General features: G+C 35.4%; 2 protein-coding genes and 2 non-coding genes across 7 annotated transcripts in view; 3 read left to right on the top strand and 1 right to left on the bottom strand.

Moving 5' to 3' along the window:
• Taf11 (TATA-box binding protein associated factor 11) lies at nucleotides 1-1,432 on the bottom strand. Its single transcript, XM_066295026.1, has 3 exons — nucleotides 929-1,432; nucleotides 688-872; nucleotides 1-628 (listed from the first exon to the last, which is right to left on the bottom strand). The coding sequence occupies exons 1-3, from the start codon at nucleotides 1,279-1,281 to the stop codon at nucleotides 495-497; spliced, it is 672 nt and encodes a 223-aa protein (XP_066151123.1). The 5' UTR covers nucleotides 1,282-1,432; the 3' UTR covers nucleotides 1-494.
• Nucleotides 1,433-2,292: 860 nt separating this feature from the next.
• The window catches only part of trc (Serine/threonine-protein kinase tricornered), a 47,412-nt gene continuing 33,244 nt past the window's right edge, over nucleotides 2,293-16,460 (top strand). Inside the window, exons 1-2 of one of the 4 annotated variants that reach the window (XM_066295067.1) lie at nucleotides 2,297-2,408; nucleotides 9,907-9,968. In XM_066295067.1, coding sequence (XP_066151164.1) covers nucleotides 2,332-2,408; nucleotides 9,907-9,968 — 139 coding nt within the window. In that variant the 5' untranslated portion in view covers nucleotides 2,297-2,331. Of the gene's footprint in view, nucleotides 2,409-7,663; nucleotides 8,523-9,906; nucleotides 9,969-16,460 lie in introns of those variants that run through there. The other 3 variants (XM_066295072.1, XM_066295071.1, XM_066295066.1) reach the window with 3 other exon arrangements.
• Nucleotides 6,391-6,481, top strand: TRNAY-GUA (transfer RNA tyrosine (anticodon GUA)). Its single transcript is given in 2 exon segments — nucleotides 6,391-6,427; nucleotides 6,446-6,481. It is a non-coding gene; the product is annotated as a tRNA-Tyr (tRNA).
• On the top strand, nucleotides 11,940-12,030 carry TRNAY-GUA (transfer RNA tyrosine (anticodon GUA)). Its single transcript is given in 2 exon segments — nucleotides 11,940-11,976; nucleotides 11,995-12,030. It is a non-coding gene; the product is annotated as a tRNA-Tyr (tRNA).

Below are 16,460 nucleotides of genomic sequence, written 5' to 3' on the forward strand. Positions count from 1 at the left end.
TTCATTAATTTTGTTTTATTTCATTCAATATACAGTTTAACTAACTATATTATTAATAAAAAATTAACAGCAAAGGTGCTGTTTAAAATTACTTCCATTTTTGCTTACACATAAGGCACTGTTCATTGGAACTTTGGATTCATTTATAATGCTCTCCAAAGCTCGCTCCTTGCACAAATGTGACCTTCAACTTTCCTCAGTAAAGAGAACTTCTTTTCCAAATCTCAATTTAACATTGGCACAAATCTTTTTCAGTATTTTTCTACATGATCAGGCTAATTAATTGGTGCCTCATAAAACCTCAACACTAAGCTCATATCAACTTACTCATTAAATGAAGCTTTTCCAGTTATTTTGATCAAAAATAGAGAAACGAGAGCAAGATATATCAGAAATTTTGTTAATATTATATTGTAAGTGTGAAAAAAGTTTAAAATTGAATTTTATAAAAAAAAAAAAATACTTTCATTTAATTTGTCTAGCTTGTCTCTAGGTTACAATTTGAAATGTGATCTTGTATCCCTACCATTTGGAATGCCACCAGTTTTACGCATTCTCCTTACAGCTTCCCTGAGGTGCTTTGGTTGTAATGGCCCACTATCACCGAGTTCTTCCATCACATCCAATCCTAATAGTGCAGGTTAGGCACAAAAATAACTCATATAAGTATACAGAATCAGGTTTTACCCTCTTCCACAATCTCTCCCACAAAAACTTTGGCAATGCCAGCCATTGCTATAACAACATTTTGAGACACTGAACATCCTGTTATGGTTTGCATTAGTCTTTTAATTGCTGCTTTTGGGAACGCAGATCTTCTGTACATTTCATATCTATCCAGCTGCTCCTCAGTAAAATTTGATACTAAAACTCTAAAATAATTTTTATCTACTAAAGATTTAAAACAATTTAGGTATATGAAACTTGCTGCATTTTCTCTCGTTGTTCCTCCTCCATCTCCCTTTTAGTTTTAACATCCTTTTTTTGTTTACTAACTTGTGCAACGGAAGTGGTTCCCAGCGATAAATTCGAGGCTTCAGGCATAATAATGTCCACACCAAGATCAAGGATCTCTTCTTTAATTTCATTTTTTAAGCCAATTTCCGTTGATAAATCAAAATCCATTTCCGATTTTATACTTATGTCTTCAGCAACATCTTCAAAGCTCATCTTCAAATCTTCCTCATCATCTGAATGAGAGCTACTGAAACTGCCGTACTTGAACTCGTTTAGAGGTCCGAGATTGTCTTGAACCCTTCGTTTATTCAGGATGTCGTCCATTGTACGAAATAATACAAGGAATTAGATTTAAAAAATATTTATATTTTGAAATTTATTTTATTTCCGTTAATGTTTATGAAAAATATAAGTATATAATAAAATTATGGACCTCTTTGAAGTAAAGAAAACAACATGGAACTTAACCTCACAATGTGGGTTCAATTAAAATTATTTTAGACTCACCATGTAAATTGTTCTAAAGCAATAAAATGGAAATATGACAACATGGTGGTTCAATGGTAATTGGTCATACATACAACGTGTAGTGATAACAATGCATCTTGAACTCATGAATATCGTATCATAATTAAAGTCTAGAATTCGGAATTTACATATCAGTATTAAAACCAAATGTTTCATCAAAAAATTAATAAAATCTTACTAAAACATTGCACGCAACGTTGCCATAATATTTAGGGACATTCATATGAACATTGAAACTGTCATTTGTGAATGACGTTGTTAATAAAGAATTCTGCGGGAAAAATCAAATTAATGTTGACAAATAATCCGCTGAGGGCGCTGGAGTACCTAAATTGAAAAGACGAACCAGTCGATACGGTGATAACGCATTCCCTTTGAACAATAAAAATTTGTTGTTTATTGTCGTAAACTGAAAAATAAAGTGGTTTTGGATATCTCTAGTGAATTGAATAACTATTGTGACTAGTGATAGCGGGTGGTTACTCACAAAGGTGTTTCGTCGCCTTTACATCGTTGAGTCACTTTGTGTCCTTTTTGTTTTGGTTCATTAGTGCTTATTCCCCATTTCTTTTCATATTCCATACATCTCAACTTTAAACAATGTATTAGTTTTAAGTACAGACTTTGCCGGCTCTATAAAAGTGGTAAGTTCAACAATTCTGTTTTTTTTTTTTGGGGGGGGAATATAGAAGTCTCAGTTGGTTATAATAGTGCAAAAGAGTTGTTTTACTCTTAACCCAAAGTGCCTCTATCTTGGCTCTTATAAAATTACCTCCATCTATAACTACTTGTACTTTTTTGTTTCAGCTAGGACAGTGATTTGTTTAGCAGGTGTAGGATTATTGGATGGGGCTTGTTTTGCCCCTAGTTTCTTGCACTGGCTCCCACTTCAACCACCACCATTACCCCGCTAAACTCAGAAGGTAAGTCATTGCCTTTTTAAGTCTGAAAGCAGAGCAAGTTAATAATCAGTTATTTGGTTGTATGTATAATAATTAAAAACAGATATAAAATTATGTGCATAGGATGATTTTTTATAGATTGCATATTTGGTCTTCGATGTGACTCAATAATATTTATATGCAAATATTGAAATGGCTAGACAGGGTTACTCAAATTTAGTGCTCACCACCGTGATCTTAGAAATTATAAGATATATGAAATTGGTTAAATTGCAGCAAACTTGTGCATTTTTACCTAACAAATTTGTTTTAATATTTAGAAAGTGAATCTGAATGTATTACAATTCCCTAAGTAGACATTGAAAATGAAACATCTTGTACTGAGTCATGCAGCTATACATATCTATATGTTGATATCAAGTTTTGTGGTGTTTTCTAAAAAGTGCAGTGCTCTTTGAGCCAACTGTGAAAAATAGTTACCTCATTTATGATTTTCTAAAAGCAGAACTCTTTATTAGTTCTTATTCTGAAAGAACTCATCACATTACATAAATAGCAATAACTAGAAACTCATGAAGTCAGCAACTTGGATTGTGACATAAAAAATTAGAAAATCTCCTGTTCAAAAGCACTTCTGAGGGTGTTGCATTAATACTATGTGCAACGTAAAGAAGACCAGCTGAGGATAAACAGAATTTATATTTTCATTGAAATATTTGTGGTTTGCATTCAGGGTATATATTTTTCAAATACTTGTTGCAAAACCCTTTAAAATATCTACTATTTAAACAAACCAATGTATATGCACTTTACAAATCATTAGGTATTTTCCAAGGCAGAGCATTAGTCAGTAATTAAACCATAAACTATTAATATTCGCTTTTTAGTCAAATTAATTTAGTTCTCCAACACAATTTAGACATATAATTAGTATTTTTTTAACTACTCGCAAGAATTTATAAGATTATTTGTTTAGACCCAGAATAAGTTAATTTTAAAAGGACACAATTGTGTAGGATGTAGAATATTTGAGATTACGGGGGTATTCTGGTGGTATTGTGGGTGTAGTGCATATACTGCTGTTGATATTGTCTGCACTATAAGGTATTGTCTTTTGTAGAAGTATCGTCAGGTATATGTAATGCAATTATTTGATCTTCAAGTTTAAAAGTTTGGATTTTTGAAGTTGAAAGCAGTATTAAGTTATATGTATGCATTCTCTGAATACTTCTAATAGCAAATCTGCTATGAAATTCCATTGGTTACTCCGTATGCAAACCTGTATGTTAGTTCTATTTTCAGGTTGATAATTTCTTAAGGAAAGAGACTGGGTCCCTTTTTCAACATCATATTTGATCACAAGCTTAATTTATGAATTTATTGCTTTTGTCCCAGTTTAATTTAATGTTTTTTCCTCCGTGATAAAATTCTCATTTTAGGAACAGCGCATCTCTATTGAGTATCTCCTCGTCCTTATCTCATGTTTTCCTCATTTGCATAAATTGTTTCCTAAAGTAACTTTTGAGATTGCCTTAGAGATTTGCTTAAAACGCGCCTATTTTTCATTTTTTTTATAACACCCCAAAAGACCTTAAAAATTATTTTGGAGTTCTAATTCCTATCCCTAAGACTAATCTTAATTTTAATTGAACATTTAGAGCGTACTTTTCATTTGCACAGGTATTATTTACTAATCCTCCTTGTGATTGTGGGTGACTTATCAAGGATTATTATAAATGCGATATATGATTTTTTTTTAATTTCTGTAAATATAAATTAAGATATTTGCAAATCCTGTTGGTGAATAATGCCAGTTGACTTTTTCTTATGAGTTTTATCAATTGTTACTCCTAATAGTTCATAAAAAGAGGTATCTAAACAAATAGCAAAATGAAGAGTAATATTAGTTGAGTTAAAGGTTCTAATTTCTTTGTTAGGTGTCTATTTAAATCATCCAAATGATTTTGTCTCGTTTTCGACTCTAATACTGCCTGAAGGACATTAATCAGTAACGGTCAAGATCATTACCGCGGACTGTACTAGGACAGTTCTTAACTGTATTCCTTTTACTTACATCCCACCTTATGTCAGTTCGATAGCCAGACGATTATTTCACACTGTATACAGTTACCCACGATTCCCATATGGCGTGAAAGGCCTTTGTGGATTCAAAGATGAATTGGACCGCTAGTTGTTTGACTTTTTGCTTAATTTGGAATGCAGTATTATGACAGTTGGCACTTTTGGTTGAAATTATGAATTTTTTTCATTGCAGCATTACGTTGTTTTTATTCGCGATACTTAACTGTTAATATCAAAACCAATGCTTCAGTGCCCATGTGAAATGTAACGAATAAATTAACAGCTAATTTTTTGTTTTAGCAATACATCGAGCGAAGAAATCTTGAAAATAAGTGTTACTCTGCTGCTTAATTAATTAGACATAAAAGTTATTAATACGGCCTAAGGGAAATATTATTTAATTCGATTTTCCGTCCCATCGCACTTACGGAAATAGTTATTGCGAGTTGTGCCTTGTGTGATCGTTCGTTTGTTGCGAATTAATGCATATTTCTTACTAGCTACGTCAACAGTACAGTTGCTTTTGTAACGTTGCAACGATAAAATTGCTTAATTTTTTTATTGTACATTGTTTTTGGATTATTTATTGATGATTGTTCAGTTTTGCTTAGTGTGTTACTGACCCGAATCGCAGTCCTTGACTCGGTTACATAAAATATATTGTAATATGTAAATTGTAGTTTCGTATTCAGGGGTTAGCTTGAACTAGCAACATTACTTTATAAAATTACAAACGCGACAAAAATTTGATCGAATTATCAACATTGTTCCAGAAGGAACAATAAAAGTTATGGGAGACTCAAGAGCCCATAAAGGAAAAGATGGTATGGTAATTGAGGATTAAGCGTAAAGAACGACCGAGAAGTCGGTACAGTCGGAAATTGAAATGAAAAAATTTAATGGAAAGAAGGAAAAACGACTATTTAAATTATATCCAAAGATGATGACGTTATTTTCGGATACAAGGTTCATTAAGCAGTATTTGGATCAGAATTTTCATGTGCGCATTTGCCTTTGTTCTGCTTCCATAGAAAACGAAGAGATGTGACAGTTTGACAAAAGTGATAAAAACCTTATCATTCGTGCGCGCATGCGTAGCTCCCTCTACGTTGCCAACAAGTACGCGAGTCTAATCATTGGTGTTTATCTTTAATCGTTATTCTTGCATATCTGCGACTTCTGGCGTCCGTTAAATACTGCAATAAGGAAAAAAGTCCGTTAGCAGCTACAGCTTCTGTGAAGCCCATTAAATACTGTTATCATCGACTCTCGGTCTGCTTTACCTTTCAGCCAGCGTTTCCGCAAAAAGCACACGTACCTTTTTGTTTTCCCGATCGGCTTTATATGGGAATCTCTTCAAGGAAAACTGTTTTTTTGTTGTTCTTAACATGTTGTTAAGGAGCTAATTAAAGAGCTGCACAAATGTTTACAACCGCCTTTTAATGCCTGTTGTGTGTGTGTGTGTTGTGTTATTGAACTATTCGTGGCATATCGTTGTATAGGTTCCCAGCAGTAGAGCTAATATACCGGGCGTAATCTATCAGTTGGCGCCAATTTACTTGTTTACGATTACTTGCCCGACTGACTGCAGATTGAGGTTAAAAGTAGTTTACTGCTTGATAATAGTCGAAAGTTGAAGCTAATTTGTGCTCTAACGGCCAATTAGGGGTCCCTCATTCCGGCGCATAATCGGGCATGAGTCATAATTCAAATTTGTTATTTCCGTTAAGCCATTCCATGAATTTCCATGCGATCATTTTCCAGTTGCACAGTGAGATCCACCATATTGTCAAGGATAAATCAGCAAATTGTTATCTGAGCTTCGGTTCAAGTTTAATGGTCTTTGTAGGTGGTCTAATTTGTCTTGTCTTTCATAATGAGTGCAAATAATTTATCCTGCAAGTCGGTTTTATTTTTATAACCTTCGATAGCTCAGTTGGTAGAGCGGTGGACTGTAGTGGTTTGAAACGTCAGACATCCATAGGTCGCTGGTTCAAATCCGGCTCGAAGGACTACTTTTTTGTGTCCTTATGATGTAGGATTTTTTTAAGTGTCGTAAGTTCTGCAAGGTTATAAATGTATGATTATGTTGTGTGACACGAATCCCATCTGCTAGATGGTTTTTATTCATTTTACTTCACTAATTTTATACCAGGAGTCAACTAACCCCTTTCATGGCATCGATTTTCCATTATCTAATGCCGATATTTGGCTCCCATTTGTGCTCGTATCCATTAAAAATCCATTATTTAAATCCTTCGACCTAGTTTCATATATATCTTAGGGTCACGTCACTGAGCCAGAAATAAATTATTGAATCGTGGCATTTCGGAAACTGAAGTTCTCCTCTCAAAAAGATCGTTAAAATGATTGGGAATAATATCTTATGTTTTGTTAGCATGTTATACGAGAAGCTATTATGAAATAAATTACAGTATAGACTGCGCCGGAACCATTGTCTCTTGACTGAAAGGGTGGTCTAGGGAAGAATGTTCACCGATGGTCTACTCTAGTCCCCGCAATTTGTACAGATTCAATTATTCATTGAATTAATGATCAATGTTAGAAATTGGAGGCATTCAGATTTGGCGCACGCGTATACCAGTTTTCGAGGAGGTAGCACACATTTCCTTTGAAAAGTAGAAGTGTTATTCACACGTTTTTAACAAGTTTCCGGCAGTTTCCTTCGTTACCGCTGTTCATTTTTGCATTTAATTTTCAGTTATATTTGGTTAACCAAGTACAACCCATATCATCATGAATTATATGAAATTAATGAGACGAAATGAAGCCTATAACGGCAAACGATATAAAATCCGTAGTACTCCAAGGAGATTAAGTGGGCATACATTAACATCTAACTAAACGTCTGATGAAAACGTTAGTAATCTTTCAAATAGCACGTGGTGCGCAGGGGATGGATGCGCTGTAAAACTTTCGACCTATAGCGACTGGTCGACGTTCACCATATATTTGGCCAGTATGTGCATCTCTCCTAGTACACGAGGAGTAGTATGTCAACTATCCATAGCATACTGGATGTGCAACTAACAATAATTCGAGTGATGTGTATATGTTCATGAATAAAACGTTTCAGTCTAGCGCAAATACATGTAAAATGGGAAAAGCAATAGTAGGCTAAATGGGGGGCCCCAATGCAACAGGTACCCAACTCCGCTGCGCCGTCTTCGATAGTTAGACGTCGTTGACGGACATCGTCTTTTGCTTTTCGCGTAGCGCAGTAGTCATGGCTTCTTTGCGTTGTTTTTTTCCGGAGTTTGTCTCTCAACTGGAACCTTCGGTTTGAGGCGGCGCACTTCGGTTTGCGACCCAAATGTGCACGGTTATTTTTGGTTTGCCGCAATCGCATGGCTTTCCATTATCATCAGCTGATTGTTACGTCAAAAGTCGGGCGCGCGTGTCACAACCGGGGAACATTTCAAGTCGTTTTATTTGTTTTGTTTTTGCACGGGTCGCAGCAACTCATTGCGGTACCCAGGTCGGTCGCGTGGCGTGTGGTACTGCAGACTTGTTTTGCGATAGACAAAAATTTAAATTTTGGTACCCATTTATTACAGACCTCCCGCGTTGGTCGAACGCAAATTTTAACTATCGGCTATCGTCGTGATACTCCTGCTGCGCGCTTGAATCCGGAACAATTCGTTCACTTACCGGCAATGCAGTCATAACCGATAATTTATAATTAATGTGCTATAAACAATCGTCACGGCTAGCGGTTTCTGTTTAAAAAGTTTACTAGGTCGGACCGTACGACATTCACGCTTCCTAAATTAGTGCCGAACAAGTACCGCGAACTCTACCAGTGCAAAGAATGAGTTTCAGTTGAGCTCGTTTTAGGGATGTCACCCTACAGTCGATATAGGGCCCTGGCAGGGTCGGACTCTGCGGGTGGTGGAGGGTTGGCGGCGGTGTTGCACCAGCAAACTGCCAACTCGCCCGCATATCGTAACGCTGCAACAGCGCAAAGTGCCTGTCGATTTTTAAGGTGGATTTCGAAATTTGGGTCCCAACCCGCTAATAAGCCCGGATTAGGTGAGTAGGATGCTTTTGCGTAGACACCAAATTACGACAATACGACAATGTCGTCTTCAGGCTCCTCTATCATTTTTATCTCTTCTAATTCTTCCTGGCATTATTTGGATGTCGTTGATGCCTTCTTTTGGGGAACTTCCCATAATTGTTTTTCTTACTTCTGGGACGTGATCGATTCATTTCGTTTATTGTAAATATATTTCATACGTTCAAGGGCAAAAAACGATTTGGTTAACCCTTCAAAATGGACACTTCCTTAGGGCCTGTCTGCTTTGAAAACTTCAATTTCGTTTTGAAGAAGGTTCAGGCAAAGTTTGAACACATCGCTTATCACTCCAACGACCTATATTTAAACTTCTTCTCGTTTAGAATATCGATAATTAATTTCATATAAAACGGAAGATCTAGTCGATTTGCCACATTATTATGCACTGCGAACTAAAATTTTAAATTGAATTTTGATCGCACACGCATCATTTAGCGAGCGAAAAATGTTGATTACCCGAGATTGTTTCATTTGATTGTCATGTGATTGACGTGGAATGGTAATCTATGTCCAGTGTAATCTTATGCTAATCTAAATCTGCTAACACCATACGCAAACCATTCCAACATCTTCCGACTTTCACTGGTTAGGTCACGACCCGGCCGGATTCTTGCAAATTAAGCTCGGTAAACAATAAAGATGAATCTTGATCCGAGGCCAATTTAGTTAATAGTTAGATACGTCCATAGCCCAATTCGTTGTAATTATAGCTTGTTAGTAGCCATTTTTGAACCTCTTCACGTAATGACTTAAAAAAGAACCGTCCTCCATACGTTATCTTAAGAAATACGGCCCTGTATGTGACATAATGCTTTTGTGTACAATATAACTTATGTAGAATATTATACAAATAATAAGTAATATGGATTTTTCTAAAAATACCCCGGCGTGCGTGATGCATTGCGACAGTCTCTTCGCCCACTGAATATTCAAAGGCTTGCATCTTTGGGGGATTTATTAAATCAAACCGAAGAGAGGAAAATGAAATTCATTAAGCCAAACTGCGATTTTGTTCGTAAACAGCTTCAAGTACGTATTCGGAAATGTTTTTAATGTCACGTATTAAAGACTCAATTGTTAACATATTTTATATGTTGGCCTGCAATGAAGACAATATGGCGAAGTTTTACACAGAACTATAGAATATTTAACGCAAATTTGAGCTAAATATAAAGTAGAGAAGGTCATGGAAGAAATTAAGCAAAAAGTTAGATTTTCGGTTTTGACATGGGAGTCAGAGCATATATAGATAAATAGGTATAAAATCCTACCCATTTTTGGACAAACTGACCGTAAAATTACTTTCTAAAAGTACGTAACCTCCTTCTTTCTTTCCAGTAAAGTATTCGCGCTTACGCACCTGCAAAAAGCGATTTCACAGTTACTCTGTCCAAAAACGGGTAAGTTTTTATTAATTTATTCCATATGTTGACTTTGACTCACATTTCAAAATTAAAAATTTCATTATGCGTTTAATTTCATCCATTTGTTTCATTTTGCGGCTATATGCGCTCAATTTCGTTCTTTGTCGACGTAATAATCAATTGCAACTAGTGGAATGACCGCAAAACGGGATTTGTTTACAAATTTCCATTTTATTATTTTATTATTTACTTCATATTTATTGAATATATTTTTATTTGCATGGAAAACACTGCAAAAACAGTTAAAAAATAATTAACTAGGTTACTCGTAGATCTGGTAGATTCTTGAATTTTGCCGTCCGAGAGACATGGATTACAATTTTTTGAATTTCCCATATCTCAATCGCGTAACATCGGTCCTTCTTGGCAATGCAGAAAGAAGTGATTAGCTTACGCAATGCACATGTTCTAGGTTATTTACAATATATAGGCATTGCCGCACTTTATTTTAAGACTATATGAAGGTCTACATGTACAAATGATACAAGGCGTAAGTAATTTGATTGTTATCTAAATAAGGCATTAATTGTCAGGTAATTGTTTCGCGTTTATTTCTATTTTTCTGAATACATATATAAAAATTAAAAAAAAAAAAAGTTAATAAGCGTAAGAAATAATTATTATTCACAATAAACCATCCCTCGGGTGAATGTTTCCAAATTGAACTTTCTATTGCTTGGCAAAAAAACAATTTAAAATTTCTCCTACATAACTTATTACCATGTTTTATTAAGACATACAAAAACACCAAAGGCTAATTTTGTCGGTAACCTTGGCTTCAGCCTAATGGCCTAACAATAAGCAATTCGGAACATGATTGGACGGGAACAAAAGAAACTAATAGACGATTCGAAAATCGAACATATGCATACGCACATTTTAATCTATTTTTAATCACCGATATATTTCGGACAATGTAAAGTTTTTATGAACATGTATTTGCTGAATGAACGACCGAGTGGGTATGTTGAACCGGTCATTTTGGGAAAAACAGGAACTGAGCCAAGAACGTATTTTTAGGTAACCACGCCAAAAGTGCTTATAGCGATCGTTTTGTGAATTAACGAGAGTTTAAGTAAATATATACCACAACATTATATTTTTCTAAAAGTGCCCGGTTCCAAGTCCGTCTCTGTCGGAATTAGCTCCGGGGAATTTTCTAATATTTTTGGGATTCTGTAATAACACTTTCGATCTTCGGTTGTTACATTAAAATTAACAAATTACTTCTTTGCCTGTTGACAAAATTCTAAGTAGTTTCCACATACGTAAAACCATGATCTTATGGCGCATCCGGTTTAATAGGCAATCAAAACAATTCAACCAAAGTTTTAGCCTAAGGCGTAATTACTAACTTTTGCAACTGCAAATTAATAGACGGGCTAGTAATTTTACTGCTCTAAATAAAATAATAATTTCTGTGATGGTAATTATTCGCCCATTAATTTTAGTCTACTTACGAAATCCTCGCAGAAAGAAAGTCATTCTTGATGATTTGTGTATAAATTGTTCACCTTCGTAAGCTTGGAAACGGAAAAAAATTAATAGTTAACGCAATGGATATTTTCCAAATTGTTCAAAATTTGAATTTAATTTAAAATAAAACGGAAGTCTCCCTTTTTAAGTGAGGAAAAGCGTAAGAGATGTACATGTACGTACATGTAATACCAGGGGTACTCCGGACATTGGCGTCAGTCGAAATTACCACGCAAATAATATTGAATATTCTCACTTCTGCATCTGAGATACTGAAAGTCAAGGTTCCGATTAATTATAATATTGCTATTCACTATATCTAATTTGTTTATTATTGAAAAGTTGGAGTCACTGATAATCCTATTGAACATTTCGGTCTTGGCAGAAGTTAAATAAATCACAAATGAACGTACAAACGTTAAGTATTTTAATTAATGATTTAAGGCGATTTTTTTTACTTCGTTGTCACCACCTTCGATAGCTCAGTTGGTAGAGCGGTGGACTGTAGTGGTTTGAAACGTCAGACATCCATAGGTCGCTGGTTCAAATCCGGCTCGAAGGAATACTTTTTTTTTTCTTTTTTTCGTTTTTCTTTAGTCAGTCTTGGCTTAAAAGTATTGCACTGTCTTTGCATTGTTCCATTAATGTCTCCGTCGAAAGTTCAGCTGGTATAGCGGTGGTTTGTAGTGGTTAAAATGTAGGCATCCATATGTCATTGGTATATCTCCGGCTCGAAGGATTTATTTTAGTGGCCACAACCATATAGAATTTAACCAGAACTTCGCCTTAATTTTTATTTCCGAAGATTGCGATTTCAAAAATCTACTTGCTCTCTTGTTACAAACTTGTAAATTAAAACGCTTTAGAACTAGTTCATTGCCAGGAATTTGATAGGATTATTCGTTTTCCTCTATTTTTGTTTTTTGACGTTTCGTAGCGCTTCAAGTGTAGATGGAGCCACTACGTGAGTTCTCCTCTCGAAATAATTCGCAAATTTTACGAGTTCTTTATCACATGCCAGAAAGTACTTGACGCACGTGTTCGCGACATACCTGTTCCCAGTATAAGCCGAAGTGTGTCCCATATAATACATATAAGTCTTTATTACACTTTAACGTCTCAATAACAAAAAAGATGGTAACGTTTATGGTCCCTCGCCATCAGTTTTGCAATCTTGTGACACACTTATCGAAGTCTTCGCCGATCAGATTAAGATTACACAGCTGTCGTTTCTCATCGTTATTACCCCTATTTGAAGACGTTTTTCTTTGAACTAAAACGCAAGTAGATGATGATTTATAGGCCCTGATTTTAAGGCCAACAAGTGTTTATGGTCTGGCATTTAATTAGTTTATCGCATTTTCAAATTTTTTAGCCCGCTGTTAGTCGGAGTTACAGTTTCTTAAACCACCATCAAATTAACCCAGATTTCGGGTATTGCGCTCTTGCGTGCACGTGCTCTTTAATTGCCATTTTAAGTGAATTTGGGCCGCTTATTACCGGCTTGAATATCTAACTCCTGAATGTACTTCTCGATTTACATAACGCCACTGACCAAGTTAACAAATTGTTATTACGGCCATTCAAGATCTTCGCCACCAGCAGTCGTGCTTTTAGGTCGAAATTTTCATACGAATTGTGTCAATCATTCCGTTAAAGAGAGTGAGGAGGCACGATCTTATCCCGGGAAAGAGAAAACATAGTAATCGTGATTAATCATAGAGAATAAATTTGTGCGTTTCTACAAAAATATGACTATTTTGATCCGAAAGATCCGCACGAGTCACGAAGATTTTCTTCGTTCGTTCAGGTTAATTTAAATCGTATTTCATACATCACTTTTCAATAGCCTGATTATAATTCGAAACCGATAATTCCAAAATTTTGTGTTGGAAATGAGTGAGTTCTTTCTGGAAATGTTCAATACGATAGTTAAACATGGGTGAAAATCTTTGAACTTTTGAATTTGCCATCCCTTTCTTAAGAAATGGATAAGCTAAGGTAAACTTGATCCTCCTAAGGACCCAACATAATCAACAATTTCAAGAACGCTCTGAAAATCATAGTTTTATTACTGAAAATTTAGGCTTGTTTGCCAAATCGATTATCATACATTACAATAATCAAAACAGTTTTTTTAAGCTAAGCTGAAAATTTCCGTCTCGTTTTCCTCTGTGCTGTACACACACGTGATCACCGAAATCTATGTCGAATCCTGATATCCATATTTGCTTTGCCTATTAAAGAGGTCCGATTAAAATTATTCTAGAAACAACCCAATTCTCATGGCTTTTAAACAAAGAACTCATGCGCAAACAGAGACAAGAAAGACATAACTGTGAACTGTTACAAGGAAAGAATATAATCACATACATTATGTCCTTTGTCTGTAACATATGAAAACAATAACCTTAAAATTATTCTACGATAATTATTTTGTTTTTTGTGCTTATAGCTATTAAAAACCGATGATAGTCGAAACGTTTTCTTTTTTTTTTTTTTATTTACGGTCGATTTTAATTCTTCATTTAAATACAGTTTTTGTCCAATCCTTTTTTTATTCAAAGCTCTGATTTTAATGGATTTTGCAGGTCAAATAGGTTTTACTACTTTACCCTTCTTACCAGCTGGAGCTGGGCTCCCCGGGCCAGCAGGACTTTCCACACTTCATTGGTCTTTACCTTATTGAACGACCCTTCTATGTTATAGAAGAGTCCTAGTATTACCTCCCCGTCTGAATAAGCATTCTGTATTTTATGCGTTACGGAAAAGAGAGTCGTATTAATCAACGTTCCGTTGCTGTGTACGTCTTGACCTTTGCTTACAGGCGGGCACTTCAGTGTGTCCTTCGCTCTTCCCGCTTTTGGGATGAAGAACGACTTCGCGCATTTTCATGCTTGGAGGGCATACGTCAACTCTGTGCTAGTCATAAACCCCCAAACGAACAATTTACTAAATTTACTCCATTTCCTTTCGTTGTCACTTTTCATACTGAAGGTCTGACACCTCAGAAAGTACCATCTTGTAGACTTAAACGAGGATTTTCCACATCCGACAGTGTAGATACTCGAAATGATTGCACGGAGAACGTTTCAAGTTAATACGTCCGATTTGTCAGGACTGCGAATAGATCTGAATATTTTCAATTTTGCATAAATTATTAGTATATTTTCACTATTTTACAGGAATCTTCGAAAACTTATTAGTCTTCACCAATTTGCATTAAGGTTCTTCAATTTCGTTCACCATTTCCCAGGAACTTGCAAAAACCTAAAAGTTTTTGAACTTGATGAGGCTGAGGAAATTCAATGTTGTTCTATACTATTTATTTCTTCAACATCTTCCGTTTTATCTAATAGCGGAGTTGAAAACTATAGGATTACACCGTTTTATCATCTTTACGACAAAAAGTTAATGGATTCGGCACGAGATTTTGAAATAATCTGGGATAAAGGAAAAACGAATGTCCCATTTTATCCGATCTTAATGGCTTTTGGTGGAAGCTTTAGTAAAGTGTGACCCTATTCCGTTAACGAAAAATTAAAAGACAATTGAAAGCTGCTAGGGAAAATTGTTGAAAAGTTCTTTCGATCAACATTGTCCCTTTGAAATCTGTTTAGGATTCATCTTTGGGCTCTACGCCGAGAATGGACGGAAATATGTAGTCAGTTTTATCAAGGCGTTAGTTTCGTGACACGGTGCACGCGTTCCCATTTTCACACGAGATAATTTGGTGGCCATGAAAACTACCAGGAAAATGGAAAAGTTCGCTAATATCTGGTGCTGCAACTCTGGCATCTTTGAGAGAAAAAATGAGTAATTTCACGATTCTGAATGAAAAGTCGAAATATTTTTTCTCCAAGTAATCTTTCTACGTCGAACCCACTTTCTATTTACAGTTAAAGTGTCTTCTCGTAACAGATTTGTCGTCTTGAAATTTCATTTGGACAACTGCATAGTTTAATTAAAATCACTCAATTCTTTCAGCATTGTTTAGAAAATTTCTAACGTTGTTGGCACGTCTAACTCGCAACAAGCTCTGAAAATGTCAGAATTATTTTCGATTGCAATTTGGAAATGCTAGTGATTTCAGGTCTAGCACCTAAAAGTATTTTGACTTTGAACAATTAAAAAAAAAAAAAAGAAATTTTGAACGTAAATATACCGTGTAGAATCTTATGTAGTTTCCAGTTTATACATCTACGACTTGGTTTTCGAACGAAAACAACCGATAAAGAAAATAGCCTTCACCTTTAATTGTGTTTAATCTTCCTTTGATGTCACCTACCAATTGTCAATTAAATAAATTGCAGAAATTGGTCTTCTAATAGGTACAACGCGATAATTACTGTTGGTTTCTAAATGCGTAGAAACCATAGCATTTTTTTATACCAAATAGGAACCTGAGAATACACATTGTTCTTAAAATCTAGTTTGAAATTCAGGAATTTGTTAGAAATTACGAGAAATTTATGGTACCTCTTAAGGATTTTACGATCTCTTCGTGGCGATCCTTTCAGGAACAATTTATTCCAATCCCTCGTGATAAAAGGTGGATTATGCTTAATTTGCCAATTTTAACAACGCAATGTGCAGAATGTAATGTCGTTTGCGGCAAATTAGCCGAATTCGCATTTAATATGCCTGAGATTGAAGTCGATAATCACGATACAAAATTGTGATGCAAGGAAACCGAAAAATTTATAGTTTAGGTCACTAATGGCGGTGAACCTGAAGAAGGCGCCATTAACGTTATCCACAAAATTAATAAGTTTATTATAATAGAAAGGCAGAATAACATATCTTTTAGATACTGAGGATCACTACATGTGCATGCGCGAAAACTGTAACTATTGTCGGCCATTTGAACGTCACAAGTCTGGCCATCTCGGTTCGCTACGAACGTTAAACAAAGACCAAAGGTGGCGCACGTTAATAGAAATAGAGAAGGTGACAAGTTTCGCCGGCCAATCAAATTCTTAGCCAACGATG

The sequence above is a fragment of the Euwallacea fornicatus genome, chromosome 22 (assembly GCF_040115645.1).
Source record: "Euwallacea fornicatus isolate EFF26 chromosome 22, ASM4011564v1, whole genome shotgun sequence".
NCBI classification, from domain to species: domain Eukaryota; kingdom Metazoa; phylum Arthropoda; class Insecta; order Coleoptera; family Curculionidae; genus Euwallacea; species Euwallacea fornicatus.